An 18203-nucleotide genomic window follows, 5' to 3' on the forward strand; every position below is an offset into this window, starting at 1 on the left:
TACCTATGTAAAAAGTCATATGTTAATGAACTTATGCATATTCATGCAAACTCAATAAAGAGCAGAGTTACGAGAGAGCAGACGAGAACAACTGGGGTCAAGTGAAGGAACGGCGCTTGTCACAGTTCTCTCCCTCGTGCACGAGATCAAACAGCTCTGCTTGGTGTTCAATGCTTTTTGCTGTTGTAGAACAATTGTCTCGTTCCAGTGGTGGGTCTGTGACAGACAGACCCCATCAACTTCAATCTCTCTCTACGCCACGTTATTCGACAGAGCCAATCATGTTCTGCAGTGTGAAGGTGATGAACCAATCAGACCTGTCAGATGTGGCAAAATGTAGGACAAGCTGGCGTTTTTAAATCTGAGAAGTATACTGCTGCAGTTCATTACGTGTGGACTGCTGTACTGAAGAAGGAGACAAGATGAAGATGTCCTTTGTAAATATTTTCCTGCTCTGCTCTTTATGTAAGTAAAACAGATTTACTTGTGTAAACTTTTGATCTTCATTTGTGTGAAACTGAGTCTGTCTGAATTATTTCAGGTGCGGCACAGTTAAGTGAAGTCTCTCAGCCTGAATCTTTGAAAACAGTGAAGATTGGCCACTCAGCTACTATTAAATGCTTCATAAAGAGCGCATCAACCAAAACTGTGTGGTACAAGGTGACTACAGGGAGGAAACTACAGCTGGTGGTAAAAACTGATTCTTCCTATAATGTGAGAGAGTTCAGTGATGAATTTGTCAACCGTTCTTCAGTTAAATTTGACTTGACTAACAATCATCTGACCATAAATAAAACATCATGGGAAGATGTTGGAACATACTTCTGTGGAGTCGTACACATAAGTGAGGTTCAGTTTGGGTCAGGAACATTTCTGATGTTGACAGGTATGTTTGGACATGTTTGCATTTCACATAATTTCAATTGAATATGAACACAGTGCTAATAATCACAGTCCAAATGGTTTGTTTTCCAAGGTGCAAAGACAATCAGCGACTCTGTCGTCCAGCAGCCAGAATCAAAGTCAGTGAGGTCTGGAGACTCTGTGACTCTCAGCTGTTCTGTTCACTCTGCTCAATGCACAGCAGAACTCACTAGTTTCATGTGGCTGAAAAACTCGGATCATTCTGCTCCAGAGATGATTTATTGCTCTGACAATAAGAAAAACATCTCCCAGAGAACTGACAGAGGACGAACTACCTGTGTGTACAACCTTATCATCAGGAGCCGGGATGACGCTGGGGTCTACTACTGTGCTGTCAATGCATGTGGACAAATACTGCTTGGAAATGGAACAAGAGTCAATTATGGTGAGACACTTGCAGTGCATTTTTAAACTTTTTACTTTCAAGTTTCAAAGGCTTTGAAATGTTTTTCTTTAAAGTGTAGTTGACAAATTGCCATAGATTAGTTCCAAAGAAAACTTTCACTGAAATACGAAGTCCAAATTTTTCACAACTACTTTGGCAACTGATTATTTGTAAAAAATAATTTTAAAGCATTTTCCTTAACATATATAAATGGGAGTACGAAAAACGGATCAGTTCAGATTATTTTAGTTATTTATTTTTAACTGAGGCTGTCTGAATTATTTACAGTACCCACAGAATGTCAGATCTAATTAAAAACTTTAAAAATAAAAACCCCAAAACCCCACAAACCGCCCAGTTAAGTCAAGTGGCAGATCATCTTCTCCGTGTAAATGTTTGTCAAGAATGTGGTAGCTTTGAAGAGATCAGCGATAAGGTTTTCACTCCGCACCAGGTTATCACAGGAAGTGGTAAAAAAGTCACTGCTGTTTGACTTTGGCCCATTTTTGTAGAAAAAGAAATGCCTGTGGTATGAGTAAGTAGCCAAATCCTACATTAAATCCAGTTAATCGCAATTAGTGTTGTCTAGATTAGTAAATGTGTGTTTATTAAATGTTAAATCATGTATCATGTTTACAGCAGAGACTGAAAGCATACCACTGAGTCCGTCCGTTATTGCACTGATGCTGTCAAACATGGTTCTTGGAACTGTGACGCTCCTCCTTGGAGTGACATTTTGCAAGACAAGAATGAGAAAATCTGCAGGTGTGTAAAACTTTATGCAGGACAAAATCCACATTCTGTTACTCTGCAGTAACTACTAACTATAGGTATCTTTTAATGCTTGTGTTTTTCACAGAAGCAGCCGATGAAGGTGGTCAGGTGAGAATTTGTCTTAATCCATCCACCCATCTATCCCATGGCAGCCTATCACAGACATTTTTTAATGTGTCTGTCAGAAGATGTCTATATTTTTATTGGAATTTCCTTTGTTCACAGACTGGTGATACAGTCATCTATACATCTGTGTGTTTGGCTCACAACAGTATCAGGCCCAGACAACCTACAGTAAAAGCCAACGGAGACGCTGTAATTTACTCTACACTCAAACCCTGACAACAGAACGTCAAAGTTTCATCATGGGAATACGACCAAGCTATGACAAATGTTTTGCAACTCTCATAGGTAGTATATCTCTTTTCAGTGGTGCATACAAGCATTCAAACTATAATCAAAGAAGCTTAGTACATTTCAGCAATTCCACCTCTTTGTAGGCTAAATTCATATTTTTGTGTACTTAGGATTTAAAAACCAGCATGATTTTTATGAAGTGTCATATTTAACATCCAGCTTCTCACTAATGGAATGTATAAGTCTTCAGTTATTTACTCTGCCTTGCACTGTAAAAACCAAATGTACTGTTTTGATATACTTGTATGTTTGGATTGAAATTCTTTCCATTTCACAAATTGTGCTGCAGAGTGTTGTGCTATGTGATGTATTATAGATTTTGCTGTAGGTTTGTACTTGGCAGCAAGGCTATTGGTTAAGAAATTACACTGACTAGTGTAACAAAAAAAATGGAGATTCCTCTCTTCTTTTCTCTTCAGATTAATACAAATGTTTAAGGTGAGCATCTTTTCTGTAAAATGTTTTACATTAAACAATGTTCATGTTTGGAAAAACCCTACACTCGCCAACGATAACACCCTTCTTCTATAATCAATATAAAATTATACAAGTTAAACAGAGTCATGAACAGATACAGAAAGTTAAGATGGCATTGATAGGACTGTGTTTGTATCCCTGACCAATCCTTGGCTGGTTTTTGACAGTAATGAGATCCGTCACCAGTGATGTAGTGTGTACAGCCATGAGAGGTATACCCTTAAGCAGGGTATAGGAAAACGTGTGTTTCCACCAGGAGACCAGCCATAATAGAAGCTCATTTGTTTACTACCTGCTGTCATGTACTTTAAATTTGCTCAGGGCTTCTGTAATTGTCAGAGAGTCATCATGTTGAATCTTTCTGTAAAACATTGTGTACATACTTGCCTGCAGAAAATATCTACTGGAAGTAGTTCAGGTTGAGCAAGAAGAAAGATACAGCCTGCAGTTATTGCTGATCAATGTTTTGGAACATAAAAGCTTGAAAAGTTTAAACATGAATTAATTAATAATTGATCATGTCATGGTTCATTTAAAATAGGTTTCACAGTAAAGCAGAGCTCCTACTTTGTGCATTGTTATGTGCGACTGTATTCTGCTTCATTTGTGTGAAGCTAAGTGTATCCTGTCTGAATTATTTCAGGTGTGGCACAGTTAAGTAAAAACTGAAACATTAAGTGTGACAAATATACAAAAATAACAGGAAATCAGGTAGAGGCCAAATGCTTTATCACACCACACTATACATGTAACCACAAACCACAGCTGGAGAATGTAATTAGTATGTAAAAAAATATTCAAAACATCCCTGGATTTGCTTTGTGTTATGAATGACTTGCTTACTGACATCACAGCAAGCCCAGAATGTGGGCAGTGTGCTCCCTCTGAGCATCTCTGCTGGACTGCAGGCAACAGACCCACAAGACCTCCACCCATCCCAGTTTAGACTTTGATGGTGACGAACCAATCAATCAGGACTAATGGATAATCTCTGGATCATCTCTGGGATGAAGAAAAGCCCCTTCAAATCACTCAGTCAAATGAAGATCACAAGACAACCCCAAAGAGAAGAGAGACTTCACAAGGCCACAGATGCAGACCAACAGTTTAAAAACACCCAAATTACCCCCTCAGTGCTAACAGTAAAAAATTGAGATACGATGCATGAAAAGCTTAAAATGCTTTATTTTAAAAGTCAAGATTTGTGTTTATTATTCATAAAAAACTGGTCTGTCATATAAAAATCACAGAAAGAGAAAGAAAGTGAGCAACAACAACAACATCAACACGTCAGCTTTCATCTCACACGCCTCTGTCTTACAGAATAGATAATAAAAATATTATTTAGAACAAAACAAAGAAAAAAAGAACAGGCTTTAAATCGAGCAGGATAATGTTAGAAAGAGCTAGAGAACAGCCTAAACATTTCAAAGCTACAGTAAGTTCATGTCTAGACATGTGGCATCAAAGTCGTAATGGCTTCAGTTCAGTGTAGCTTCACCCTGGAGTACACACATTCACTCCAGATACCATCTCTCTGTTCATTTGATCTTTTGATTTTGAGGTTTTCTTCACCTTGAACCTGAGAAAAAGTACAATAATGTGCACAAAATCAAAGTTATGAGCCACTTAGGATGGCGTAATCATTATATAAATATTCAACTAAACAGCACATACCTTGGACAGAGGTGAAGGTCCTGAGTAAAACTCTGAAAAGCAGGCAAACAAAGTGATTGATGTTATGCTCAGTGGAACAGACAGTATAGAGATCAACAGCATCGGTTACTGTACAGTGGTAACGGTTTCTCTTACTGATCATGAACACAGCGAAAACCAGATAAACACCCATGATGATGATGATGATGCATGGTATTGGTGTCTCATGATAATTGATGCCGTCTGCAAATGCAGACAGGAGGCATTAGAATTTCAGTTCAAAGCGACTTCTAATGTATAAAATTAAAAGCAAAACAGATCCTTTAAAAAGCTAATCATCATATGTGCATTTCGGAAATTTTAAACGCATGATTTTCCACTGCAAAGTTACTTACAGTTAAAACCAATCTTGATCCCATTTCCAAGCAGAATTTTTTATTTGGGGAGTTGTTATTTTTAAAGTGTTAACTTAGATCTGACATTCTGATAAAAAGGACAAATCTCGCAAAGTTTCACAGACTTTGGGTTTCAGTCAAAGTTGTCTTTGGATCTAATCTATTGCAAATTTTTTCAACTACCCTTTAAAGAAACACATTAAATAAACGCTGAACCTTAAAGTGGAAGCCTTAAAAACATTAAAAATGCACTGCAAGTGTCTCACCATTATTGATTCTTGTTCCATTTCCAAGCAGTATTTGTCCACATGCATTGACAGCACAGTAGTAGACCCCAGCGTCATCCCGGCTCCTGACGACAAAGTTGTACACACAGGTAGTTTGTCCTCTGTCAGTTTTCTGGGAGATGTTTTTCTTATTGTCAGAGCAATAAATTATCTCTGGAGCAGAATGATCCGAGTTTTTCAGCCACATGAAACTAGTGAGTTCTGCTGTGCATTGAGCAGAGTGAACAGAACAGCTGAGAGTCACAGAGTCTCCGGACCTCACTGACTTTGATTCTGGCTGCTGGACGACAGAGTCGCTGATTGTCTTTGCACCTTGGAAAACAAACCATTTGGACTGTGATTATTAACATTGTGTTTACATTCAATTGAAATTATTTGAAATGCAAACATGTCCAAACATACCTGTCAACATCAGAAGTGTTCCTGACCCAAACTGAACCTCACTTATGTGTACGACTCCACAGAAGTATGTTCCAACATCTTCCCATGATGTTTTATTTATGGTCAGATGATTGTTAGTCAAGTCAAATTTAACTGAAGAACGGTTAACAAATTCATCACTGAACTCTCTCAAATTATACTGAGAATCAGTTTTTACCACCAGCTGTAGTTTCCTCCCTGTAGTCACCTTGTACCACATTCTTTTCACTGATGCGCTCTTTATGAAGCATTTAATAGTAGCTGAGTCGCCAATCTTCACTGTTTTCAAAGATTCAGGCTGAGAGACTTCACTTAACTGTGCCGCACCTGAAATAATTCAGACAGACTCAGTTTCACACAAATGAAGATCAAAAGTTTACACAAGTAAATTTGTTTTACTTACATAAAGAGCAGAGCAGGAAAACATTCACAAAGAACATCTTCATCTTGTCTCCTTCAGCAGTCCACATCTAATGAAGCAGCAGTATACTTCTCAGATTTAAAAACGCCAGCTTGTCCTACATTTTGCCACATCTGACAGGTCTGATTGGTTCATCACCATCACACTGCAGAACATGATTGGTTCTGTCGAGTAACGTGGCGTAGAGAGAGACTGAAGTGCCCCTGGCCGCCCCCTGCTATCAAAGCTTGCCATTCAGCCTTATGTGTTAAAAGCGTTTTTTAAAAAGTTCAGAGTGCTAAAACAGAGCTTTTCCTGATCTACTACTTGCGTGGCAATCATCTTTCTTTTTAATCAACAATAAATCAAAAATGTAAGTGATCATTATGCAGAGAAATGCAGTTTAAGTAGTGCAAATGTCTATTCTAATGTTTAGAGTTTTGTGTGTAGATATGAAGAAAGAGAAGAGAGACACTAAATGGGAGTGCACACAGGATATTCTGATCTCTGAATATCTGACATTTCAAGTTCATGATTTATTTAAAAAGGAGATTGTATTGAGTAAACTGTAAACTGTCGATGTTAAGAGATTAACAGTTCAGACGATTGGATCTCAGAAGTTCTGCAGAGATGCTCAGAGGCAGCAGACTGCCCAAAATCTGGACTTGCTGTTATGTCAGTAATCCAGTCATTCATAACACAAAGCAAATCCAGGCATATCTTGAGTACTTTTAGCTAATTACATACTCCATCTGTGGTTTGTGATTACATGGTAAATGGATTGATTCTTATATAGCGCTTTTCTAGTCTCCCCGAGTACTCAAAGCGGTCTATAAATGTCTACAGTGGTGTGATATAGCATTTGCCCCATACCTGATTTTCTTTTATTTTTTATGTTTCTTTTTTTAATGTTTGTCACACTTAAATGTTTCATGTCATCAAAAACTTAAGATGTTAGAAAGAGATAACACAAATAAAGAAAAAAATGCCTTTTACACATGAAGGTGTTTATTTATAAGAACAGAAAACCTACATGGTCCTGTGTGAAAAAGTCTTTGCCAGCGAACGCACAACTGCAGTTGTTGTTGTTGTTAAGGGTGGCCCAACCAGTTATTAGGTTCATTAGGTTATTAGGGGCAATGAGTCTTTTACAGTGCTGTGTAAGGGAAGTGGGCGGGCACTTTTTCAAACCACTGTATACACACTCCACTCATACTCACGTTCTGAGCTAAACACACAAACATCAGAAAATTTGAAATCATTTTAATTTGGTTTTGAGGGGTTCAAAGAGAACCTCATAAGGTCTTGTGTTTCTACACTGAGACCAAATGCTTGTCCACTTTAGTGCTTTACACAAGAACAGACAATATAAATTAGGATGCCTGGAGGTGTTCTGGGTCAGTCTCCAGCAGCCTGCGAGGTTAGCAATTCTGTAACTTGGATCATTTCCAGGTGGATTGCAGCTTCTCAAGACTTCCAAGGCCTTCCCTGTGGATTAAAACTTTGAGAAGTTGTGGGATCTATCAAGAAGTCCTTCTTTTCTCATTATATCAATGAACATAGAGCATTAAAGTGGAACACATCTTCAGTGCTGGAAGTCCCTATCACCACCAACCTCTCTCTCCCTCAAAGATATGAACACTATCATCATTAGCGCGGAGTGGGTTAATTAAATAAGAGGTTTTTAATGTTTTATGTTCTTCACACTTAAATGTTTTAGATCATCAAACAATTTTAAATATTAGACAATAATAACACAAAAAAGTAAACAAATGCAGTTTCCAAATCCCCCCCCCCACCCCCACCCCCAAGAGATCTTCAAAGGTCAGACATCATGCCGCGATCCAAGGAAATTCAAGCAAAGTAACAGAGCTCTCTGAGTCTGGAAAAAGGTTACAAAGCCATTTCTACAGCTGTCAAACTCCAGTGAACCACAGTGGGAGCCATTGTCCAAAAATGGTGAAAACATGGAACAGGTACAGTCGCAGGAGTGCCTGCCCAACCAAATTTGACTGACTAGACAAAAGTTGGACTCTTTGGAAGAGTGGGCCAAAATTCCTCCCCAGTACTGTAAAAGACTCATAGCCAGTGTCATGAGTAGCTGTGTGGCAGGCAGAATTTAGGACCGGAGTGCAGGACTCGAACACAAACAGGTGAACTCAACAGCTTTATTCCAGCTTTATTCGCTGGGAAAAAACTGTAACATCAAAAATTAAACTAAACTCGACACAAGAACAAAAACAAGAAACTCAGAGTAGAAAACCAACCAGGAACTGAGAACTAAGGACTGACCAGGAACGCAAAGGGGAAAACACAGCACTGTGAGGGTACGACACGACAAAGGGCAGAGGAAAACACAGGGCTAAAATACACAAGGAAGTAAAAAGGGAATGGGAAACAGGAGGGAAACACAGCTGGGACCAATCTGACTTAATGAGACGAGGGGGAAGCAAAACACAGCACTGAACACAGGACACAAGATGTCTGTGAAGGTTCTCAGTCATCCAGGTCATTGTAGTCTAAGGAGCTTGGAAAGAAAAGTGTCTGGACTTCTTTAAGTTGCTTGAAGACGTTTCACCTCTCATCCGAGAAGCTTCTTCAGTTCTAAGGTCAAATGGTGGAGAGTACCAGATTTAAACCCAGTGGGAGTTTCCCCCCAAAGAGGGACAAAGGACCCCCTGATGATCCTCTACGTAAAGGCGTAAATAAGGGTGTAGGTCACAATCAGCCAGGGTTTTGGGTAAGCTCATTGCGAAACCTAGCCCCACCCTATCATGTGATTTCCTGAGGTCAGAAGGCCCAGGATGTGAGTGGGCATTAAGGCGCCTGGGAAGGGATCTCAAAACTGGATTATAGATGGCAGACAGTTGGTGTCGTAAGCCACCGCCTCTGTTCAAAGATGGTCGCTCACAGTGGACATAAATGGCTTCTTTCACTCCTCTTTCAAACCATCTGTCCTCTCTGTCCAAAATGTGAACATTGGCATCCTCGAAAGAGTGACCTTTGTCCTTAAGATGCAGATGGACTGCTGAGTCTTGTCCCGTGGAGGTGGCTCTTCTATGTTGTGCCATGCACTTGTGAAGTGGCTGTTTGGTCTCTCCAGGACACAAGACTACCAAAGTAAAATAGGAAACACAAAACAGGCATGGAGACGCAGACTTGACCAGGAGGCACGGCTGACAGAGAAAGACACAGGAGACGCACGGACACAGAGACCGGGGAGACTAGACGAGAAACATGTAACACGGGAGAGACAAAAAAACAAATATCTAAAAATCACTAAAATACAACCACATACTCACAGACACAAACAATATTAATAATGAAAAAACAAACACTGAGTCAGCCTCAGGACCATGACAGCCAGTTATCACATAAATACAGTTGTTGCTGTTAAGGGTGGCCCAACCATTTATTAGGTTTAGGGGTAATCACCTTTTCACACAGGGTCATGTAGGGTTTTTTCCCCTTAATAATAAACACCTTCATTTAGAAATTGCATGTAATCTTTACTTACGTTATGTTAAACATAAGTCAAACATTTAAATTTGTCTGATGATCTCGTATATTTAAATTTGACAAACATATAAAAACATTAGAAATCAGGAGGGGGGGTGATACTTTTTCACATCACCACAAAAATAGATTGAAGCCAACAAAATAACCCTATGTCTATGTTGTCTATGACGTGGACACATCTGTAAATAACACAAAAGGTTTTTAGATATATATTATGATGTGATAATGATACTGTTAAACTGTTTAAAATATTACATATATTCTGAATCACATTTATTGTCATATGATTAATTAATTCAAGTAAGGGGTAAGTGGAGGGGATATTTCACTAAACTTACTTCACTAAATAAACCAATTACTTATCCCCACTGGTTCAGTTTTTTATACTTTATCAACTTTGAGGACATCTGTGTCATCCATAAAACAAGGTCTTCTGCTGTTCTGGAAAGTATGAAGCAAAGCTGACAGTTTCATGATATAAAATTCTGTTTTCAAAATAGTCCACAAGGGTTTTTTGCTTTGAGTGCAAACCAGATATCACTTTCTGTGAGAAAATGGTGATCAACCAATCAGACCTGTCAGATGTGGCAAAATGTAGGACAAGCTGGCGTTGGTAAATCTGAGAAGTATACTGCTGCTTCGGTAGGTGTGGACTGCTGTACTGAAGAAGGAGACAAGATGAAGATGTTCTTTGTAAATGTTTTCCTGCTCTGCTCTTTATGTAAGTAAAAGAAATTTACTTGCGGCAACTTTTGTGTATCCTGCCTGAATTATTTCAGGTGCAGCACAGTTAAGTTCAAACTGAAACATTAAGTGTGACAAACATAGAAAAAAAGCAAATGCTTTATCACACCTCAGTATACACAAACCAAAGCTGGAGTAGGTAATGTGCTCAGTAAAAATACTCAAAAATACTCAAAATATGCCTGGATTTGCTTTGTGTTATGAATGACTGGCTTATTGACATCATAGGAAGTCCAGATTGTGGGCAGTCTGCTCCCTCTTTGCATCTCTGCTGGACTCTCTGCTGTTAATCTCACAGGACCGCTGGGAACAGACCCACAACACCTCCACCCATCACAGTTTAGACTTTGTCAAGTCCCGACTCACCACATCTCTCTCTCTCTCTCTAATATATAGTCAATCAATCAGGTCAACTGATCTTCCACCACAACGTATCATTCTTCACTTCAAGTTTCATTCATTTTAGATTTTAATTAGCACAATCACTTTTAATCCAGATACTTTTTCTCTTTAAAACTGTATTTTTCAATCACAATTTACTCAATACAATCCCCCTTTTTTACTTTATTATACACTTTAAATGTGAGACATTCGGAGATCAGAATGTTTTTTCACAATATTAAAATGGTCATAATGATATTTAACTGATTATTTTCTGATTAGTATTGAGCACAACTAACCATCGGAAAAACCACATGAACCATCAACCTGTGTTTGACACTCGTCCAAAAGTATAATGATGAATTGGTGACACAGTACTTATCTTCTCAGTCCAACACATGAATACAAAAGGTTGATTATGGCTCATGTCTACACACAAAACTGTAAAGATTAGAACAGACATTTCCACAACTCAAACTGCATTTCTCTGCATACTGATCACTTACATTTGTGATTTGTCTTTGATTACGAATAAAGATGATCACCAAACTGTAGGAAAAAGTTCTGCTTTAGCACTATGATCTTTTTTAACACACAAAGCTGAATGTCAAGTCCTTTTACCCCCTCAGCTTTGATGGCAGGGGGCGGCCAGGGGGACTTCAATCTCTCTCTACGCCACGTTACTCGACAGAGCCAATCATGTTCTGCAGTGTGATGGTGTTGAACCAATCAGACCTGTCAGATGTGGCAAAATGTAGGACAAGCTGGCATTTTTAAATCTGAGAAGTATACTGCTGCTTCATTAGATGTGGACTGCTGAAGGAGACAAGATGAAGATGTTCTTTGTGAATGTTTTCCTGCTCTGCTCTTTATGTAAGTAAAACAAATTTACTTGTGTAAACTTTTGATCTTCATTTGTGTGAAACTGAGTCTGTCTGAATTATTTCAGGTGCAGCACAGTTAAGTGAAGTCTCTCAGCCTGAATCTTTGAAAACAGTGAAGATTGGCCACTCAGCTACTATTAAATGCTTCATAAAGAGCGCATCAGTGAAAAGAATGTGGTACAAGGTGACCACAGGGAGGAAACTACAGCTGGTGGTAAAAACTAATTCTCAGTATAATTTGAGAGAGTTCAGTGATGAATTTGTTAACCGTTCTTCAGTTAAATTTGACATGACTAACAATCATCTGACCATAAATAAAACATCATGGGAAGATGTTGGAACATACTTCTGTGGAGTCGTACACATAAGTGAGGTTCAGTTTGGGTCAGGAACATTTCTCATGTTGACAGGTATGTTTGGACATGTTTGCATTTCACATAATTTCAATTGAATGTAAACACAATGTTAATAATCACAGTCCAAATGGTTTGTTTTCCAAGGTGCAAAGACAATCAGCGACTCTGTCGTCCAGCAGCCAGAATCAAAGTCAGTGAGGTCCGGAGACTCTGTGACTCTCAGCTGTTCTCTTCACTCTGCTCAATGCACAGCAGAACTCACTAGTTTCATGTGGCTGAAAAACTCGGATCATTCTGCTCCAGAGATGATTTATTGCTCTGACAATAAGAACAACATCTCCCAGAAAACTGACAGAGGACAAACTACCTGTGTGTACAACTTTGTCGTCAGGAGTCGGGATGACGCTGGGGTCTACTACTGTGCTGTCAATGCATGTGGACAAATACTGCTTGGAAATGGAACAAGAATCAATAATGGTGAGACACTTGCAGTGCATTTTTAATGTTTTTAAGGCTTCCACTTTAAGGTTCAATGGTTTGTAAATGTGTTTCTTTAAAGTGTAGTTTCCAATAGATTAGATCCAAAGACAACAAGTCTGTGAAACTTTGCCAGATTTGTCCTTTTTATCAGAATGTCAGATCTAATTAAACACTTTAAAAATAACAACCCCAAAACCCCACAAACCGCTCAGTCAAGTCAAGTGGCAGATCCTCCTCTCCGAGATAAGTGTTTGTCAAAGAAATGTGGTAGCTTTGAAGAGATCAGAGATGAGATAAGGTTTTCACTTGCCAACAGGTTATCACAGAGAACGTTATAAAAGGAATTCTAAATATGGTGTATACTTTATTCATTTATTTATTTTTATCTGTTTCTCTGCTGTTTGAATTTGGCCCATTTGTGTAGAAAAAGAAATGCCTGTGGTCAGAGTAAGTAGCTAAACTTACAAAAATCCAGTTTGTCACAATTAGTTTTCTGTAAATCGAATATTAAATGTTAAATCATGTATCATGTTTACAGCAGAGACTGAAAGCATATCACTGAGTCCGACCATTATTGCACTGATGCTGTCAAACATGGTTCTTGGATCTGTGACGCTGCTCCTTGTAGTGACATTTTGCAAGACAAGAATGAAAAAATCTGCAGGTGTGTAAAACTTTATGCAGGACGAAATCCACATTCTGTTATTCTGCAGTAACTACTAACTATAGGTATCTTTTAATGCTTGTGTTTTTCCACAGATGCGTCCGATGAAGGCGATCAGGTGAGAGTTTGTCTTAGTCCATCCATCCACCCCATGATGGCCTATCCCAGTCATCAAAGAGCAATAGATTATTTCACATATTTTAATGTGTTTGTAAGAACATGTCTATATTTTTATTGGAATTTCCTTTTTTTCACAGACTGGTGATACAGTCATCTATACATCTGTGGGTTTGGCTCACAATAGTATCAGACCCAGACAAACTACAGTAAAAGCCAATGGAGATGCTGTAATTTACTCTACACTCAAACCCTGACAACAGAACATCAAAGTTTCATCATGGGAATACGACCAAGCTATGACAAAAAATGGCTAAGGGATGTCTTGCAACGCTCATGATGGTTGCTGGATTTTGTTCTGTGTGTTTCTTTAAGAGTTTCTGCAGGTTCTTCCTGATTGGAGATCTTTCTCAGTCACTGAAGCTTAGTACATTTCGGCAACTTCACCTAAACTGTATTTTTATATACTTAAGATTTAAAAACCAGCATGATTTCCATGGAATGTCATATTTAAAACCCTGCTTATCACTAACGGAATGTATTTCTCTTCAGTTACTTGCACTGTAGAGACAAAATGTACTGTTTTAAAATAATGCTACTTTTGGATGAAAGTCTTTCTATTTCACAAATTGTCCTGAAGAATGCTGTGCTACCTTTCTTTTTGTGGGTGACTGAGATATGAACGTGTGGAATTGTTTGCTGTGACTCTACAAACCACTTTGCTCGCTATGAAAAATAACTTTAATACATACGTGGCAATTATTGTCTGTGTTGGGCAAATACTCTTCTTTGCACTGTTACATTCAAATACCAATATTACTGAGAGGCAGAAATAGGTTGTGGAGCTCAGCTCCTGGAAACACATCTGTATAAACTACACACTCATTACTGACTTTTCAAATAAAAAGCCACTCAAAGGCAGCTATCACACTTATTCTCACGTGATTGATGCATTGTCCACAAAAACAAACTATTTTCTATTATTCATTTTACATCTCTCCTCCAAAAGTGTGCTTTAAAATGGGCACTCCAAAAGAGGAGGGTCCAGACCTTAGTATAAAAAAATTGTTTGAAAATTGCCATCATAGTTTTAAGAACAGACAGGTAAGACAGCACAGGCTATCATTAGTAATACGACAGATTTTTTGGTCACATCTCCCACAGAAGGACAAAAACCCCACTCAGACGGGATGTTAACACAGTAAACCGTCGTCTTTGTCATTGACACAAAGTTGATTTGCAGTCTGTCTGAGGGCTCAAACATTCTTTAAAGTTTTATCCATCTATTTTACATTTTCAAAACTCAATTTTGATTAAGCTTTTGTGTGGGAGCCAAGTTAAGATAGTTCATATGTTTAGTAGTTATATTTCGCTGTTGTTAAGCTTGCTTGTGTAATTAATAATTTAGGAAGTAAATGCATGTTTATGGTGGAACTAAAATTATTTTATTGCTGTGTTGGTTTGGTTACGTAGTACCATGAATACATGTGCCTTAAGGACTCGTGTTTATAGTAAAATCCGGGCTTCACGGCTGTATGCAAATTAGCGCATGCGGTGCGGGAGGGGGGAGAGAGAAAAAGGAGTTAATACGGTATAAGCTATACGCGGCAGCACGGTAGAACAGAGCCACACGGTTTTCCTACCGTAGTAGGTTATTTTGTTGAGGAAGTTTGAAGTTAAACCTGACCACTCCTGTAAGACGCAAACTGTGGAATAAATTTTTGTTACAAGTTTTTACATCGGAGTCCTGTGGAGTTCTTTTTCCTCTTCAAACTGACCTACGCGAGTGAAGCACGGGAAAACTGGTCTCACGGCTTGTACATTTTGTAGGAAAACCAGCTCGTTGTGGATTAATTCAAGCAACTAAGAAGGAAAAAACCCAAGCTGCTGCAGCAACAACAAACGTGAGTAAGTGGAGCTAATTCACGAGGAAAAAATGCTGAGTCATTGTGGATGCTGAGCTGTGTGGTAGCCAACCTGCATGATTTTTGGATGATAAAATAAGGCATTTTTTTGTTGCTATTCGGGAAATTAATAGCATGAACGAAGAGGAAGAAGGCACAGTAGCAGAAATGGAAGCTAGAGCGGTGAAAATCACACCTAAAGCCATGGAGGAAAGGCTGCAACGTGTTGTTAACTTACGGAAGGCCAAGCTAGCCAAATTAACAGGCACAGTGAAAAAAGTGCGCCAGCTGATGGAAAGTGAATGTGATGCAAGCCTAGCAGAAGCAACACAGTTAATGAAGGATTTTAATGAGCGTTTTGGAGAGTTTTGTGGTTTGAACACAAATGTTAAAGAGGTGCTCCAACAAATGCCAGAGGAGGATTTAACTAAAGACCAGGAAAAATGGTTCGAACCTAAGGCTGATTCCTTTAAGGCTTTTGCTGAGACAGCTTCGGCTTGGATGGACAAGATGGCCATGCGCGCTGTGGAGGCTGAAAAATGCAATGAAGATGTGAATCCATCTGACAGCATATCTAATGCATCTGTCTCAAAACGTAGTGATAAGGCATTTTCAGAACGTGGCTCCTGCGCTTCGTCATCGGTGTCGTCCACACGCATGAAGGCAGAGGTGGAGCGAGCTACCTTAATGATTAAGGCGTCATCTTTAAGGCAGAAACGCTTGTTGGAGGAAAGGGAGGCTAAGCTCCAAGCTGAAAAGGAGGAGTTAGAAATACAAACAGCTCTTGCAGCAAATGCGGCAAAGATCAAGATCTTATCGGAATATGAAAGTCGTGCATCCAAGGCATCCAGTCGTGTGTCCACTCGGGATGGAATGAACTCCTACGTGGCATCGCATAGAGTTGGAGATTTAGTTACTTCACAGCGGTCCAACAGTCCTTCCCCCACACGAGAAAGACAAGCAGAGAAGAAGAACATTCTCCAATATGCACAGCAAACACACACTGTTACCTCCCAGCCATCACAGACACCAAGTGCACTACAGGATGTGGTCGAAGTGCTAACTAAGCAGCAGAAGTTAGCTACGTTGCCCCCGCAGAACATTTCTGTGTTTAAAGGGGACCCATTGGAGTATCGGCTGTTCATGCGAGCATTTGAACATGGTGTGGAGGATAGAACAGAGAGCGACAAGGATCGATTGTACTACATGGAACAGTACACAAGTGGGCAACCACGAGAATTGATACGGAGTTGTCTTCATATGGAACCTACACATGGATATCAAACGGCTAAGAGACTGTTGGAAGAGCACTTTGGAAATGCCTACAAGATATCAGTGGCATACATTAACAAGGCTCTGAACTGGCCAACCATCAAGTCAGACGATGGAGAGGCTCTTCACGCTTTCGGCCTCTATCTTACTGGATGTCATAACGCAATGATGGATGTGGAGTACATGGAGGAGTTGGACAACACGGCCAACATGCGTGCTATCGTGTCTAAGCTTCCGTACAAGCTGAGAGAAAGGTGGAGAACATTTGCTTGTGGGGTCCTAGACAAGGAAAAACGCAGAGTCAAGTTTGCAGATCTGGCAGAGTTTGTCAATAAGCAGGCCAAAGAAGTTTTGCATCCATTGTTCGGTGATATAAAGGACAGCACCTTAAAGGTCCAGGTTAGAGGGCAAGTGGATGAGAGGTTACAAAGGAAAAGTGGAATCAGAAAGGGACTCACCACAGCTGCAACTATCACCACTACACAGGACGTACCCGCTAAAGAAAGGAACAAGGTCAGCGAAACTCAGGTGTGTGCATTTTCCAAACCCTGTCTCTTCTGTCGTGGTGAAGAGCACACCATGGAACAGTGCAAGAGGATGAGGAAGTCACTTCATAAGGAAAAGATTGATTTCATGCGAACTAAAGGACTATGCTTCAGCTGTCTTAAGCAGGGACACATGAGTAGTTCGTGCAAAGAAAAGGCAAGTTGTCAGGTTTGTGCACAACTGCACCCCACAGTGTTACACATGAAGACTAAGCCCAGTGCTACAAGCAAAAGGGCAGCTCCTGAAGCGGAATCATCAGAAAGAGAAAACCAAACAGAGTCAATCGTGAATGGATTTATTGAAATGGAAGCACCTGCTCACGCTGCAGAGAAAACAGAGCACATCTTGGCAATAGTTCCAGTCCAAGTGAAACCTAAAAGAGGACAAAAGGTGACACACACTTATGCTTTCCTGGACCCTGGCAGTACTGCCTGCTTTTGTACTGAAGAGTTAATGCATGAGCTTAACTTGTCTGGCAGGAAGACAAACATTTTGCTGAAAACAATGGGAGAAGAACAGGTCGTCAGTAGCCACATTGTGTCTGGGTTGGAAATAAGCAGCTTGGACAGTGACGACTTCTTTGAGTTGCCAGAAATGTACAGTCACAGTGACATTCCTGCTTCTGCTGACAACGCTCCTTCTCAAGACTACGTGAACAGGTGGACCTACCTTCAGCAGGTGTCTATACCTAGGATTAAAGCAAAGATCGGACTGCTAATCGGGGCTAATGCACCTAAAGCTGTTGAACCGTGGCAAGTTATAGCCAGCGAGAATGGCGGTCCATATGCTGTGAAGACAAGGCTTGGTTGGACCATCAGCGAACCCCTCCAAGGAAGCAGGTCACAAAGGGCAGCATGCGGACTGATTCAGGTTGCAGCAAACCGCATATCAGTTAGCAAATTGGATGAACTCTGGGACCAGCAGTTTAAAAGTGACTTCCCTGAATGTGAAAGAAACGAGAAGCAAGAAATGTCAAGGGAGGATTTGCAGTTTCTGGAGATAGCGACAGAGTCAGCTACTATTGTGGACAGACATTACAGCATCGCTCTGCCATTGCGGAACAAGCACCTTAAGATGCCCAACAACCGCAAAGTGGCTGAGCAACGTGCCTTACACCTAAAGCGGAAGTTGGAGAGGAATACTTCATTCCACGCAGAATACTCGGCTTTCATGAGTGACGTCATAACCAAAGGTTACGCAG

At 39.9% G+C, this 18203-nt stretch overlaps 3 protein-coding genes across 3 annotated transcripts; 2 read left to right on the plus strand and 1 right to left on the minus strand.

Annotated features, from left to right (window-relative positions):
- The first annotated feature begins 422 nt into the window (after positions 1 to 422).
- Positions 423 to 2425, plus strand: LOC134624074 (uncharacterized). Its single transcript, XM_065470261.1, has 6 exons — positions 423 to 465; positions 542 to 886; positions 977 to 1320; positions 1954 to 2074; positions 2169 to 2191; positions 2309 to 2425. Exons 1-6 carry the CDS (start codon positions 423 to 425, stop codon positions 2423 to 2425), a joined length of 993 nt encoding a protein of 330 aa, XP_065326333.1.
- A 2038-nt stretch (positions 2426 to 4463) lies between these two features.
- LOC134624075 (uncharacterized) lies at positions 4464 to 6181 on the minus strand. The gene is made up of 6 exons (XM_063469059.1): positions 6139 to 6181; positions 5718 to 6062; positions 5295 to 5627; positions 4790 to 4876; positions 4655 to 4686; positions 4464 to 4559 (listed from the first exon to the last, which is right to left on the minus strand). Exons 1-6 carry the CDS (start codon positions 6179 to 6181, stop codon positions 4464 to 4466), a joined length of 936 nt encoding a protein of 311 aa, XP_063325129.1.
- A 5428-nt stretch (positions 6182 to 11609) lies between these two features.
- LOC134624076 (tyrosine-protein phosphatase non-receptor type substrate 1-like) lies at positions 11610 to 13537 on the plus strand. Its single transcript, XM_063469060.1, has 6 exons — positions 11610 to 11652; positions 11729 to 12073; positions 12164 to 12507; positions 13043 to 13163; positions 13259 to 13281; positions 13421 to 13537. The coding sequence occupies exons 1-6, from the start codon at positions 11610 to 11612 to the stop codon at positions 13535 to 13537; spliced, it is 993 nt and encodes a 330-aa protein (XP_063325130.1).
- Positions 13538 to 18203: the final 4666 nt, after the last annotated feature.

This window comes from Pelmatolapia mariae, linkage group LG3_W, assembly GCF_036321145.2.
Source record: "Pelmatolapia mariae isolate MD_Pm_ZW linkage group LG3_W, Pm_UMD_F_2, whole genome shotgun sequence".
NCBI classification, from domain to species: Eukaryota; Metazoa; Chordata; class Actinopteri; order Cichliformes; family Cichlidae; genus Pelmatolapia; species Pelmatolapia mariae.

What these genes read in the sequence shown, in the direction of transcription:
- LOC134624074 (XM_065470261.1), top strand. Translation starts at nt 423, where the DNA reads ATGAAGATGTCCTTTGTAAATATTTTCCTGCTCTGCTCTTTAT. An exon ending in TCAATTATGGTGAGACACTT is followed by an intron (nt 1,321 to 1,953) that starts GCAGTGCATTTT and finishes TTTACAGCAGAG; the next exon opens with ACTGAAAGCATACCACTGAG. An exon ending in AAGAATGAGAAAATCTGCAG is followed by an intron (nt 2,075 to 2,168) that starts GTGTGTAAAACT and finishes TGTTTTTCACAG; the next exon opens with AAGCAGCCGATGAAGGTGGT.
- LOC134624075 (XM_063469059.1), bottom strand. Translation starts at nt 6,181, where the DNA reads ATGAAGATGTTCTTTGTGAATGTTTTCCTGCTCTGCTCTTTAT. An exon ending in TTTCCTGCTCTGCTCTTTAT is followed by an intron (nt 6,063 to 6,138) that starts GTAAGTAAAACA and finishes GAATTATTTCAG; the next exon opens with GTGCGGCACAGTTAAGTGAA. An exon ending in TTTCGCTGTGTTCATGATCA is followed by an intron (nt 4,687 to 4,789) that starts GTAAGAGAAACC and finishes CCTGCTTTTCAG; the next exon opens with AGTTTTACTCAGGACCTTCA.
- LOC134624076 (XM_063469060.1), top strand. Translation starts at nt 11,610, where the DNA reads ATGAAGATGTTCTTTGTGAATGTTTTCCTGCTCTGCTCTTTAT. An exon ending in AACATTTCTCATGTTGACAG is followed by an intron (nt 12,074 to 12,163) that starts GTATGTTTGGAC and finishes TTGTTTTCCAAG; the next exon opens with GTGCAAAGACAATCAGCGAC. An exon ending in TCAATAATGGTGAGACACTT is followed by an intron (nt 12,508 to 13,042) that starts GCAGTGCATTTT and finishes TTTACAGCAGAG; the next exon opens with ACTGAAAGCATATCACTGAG.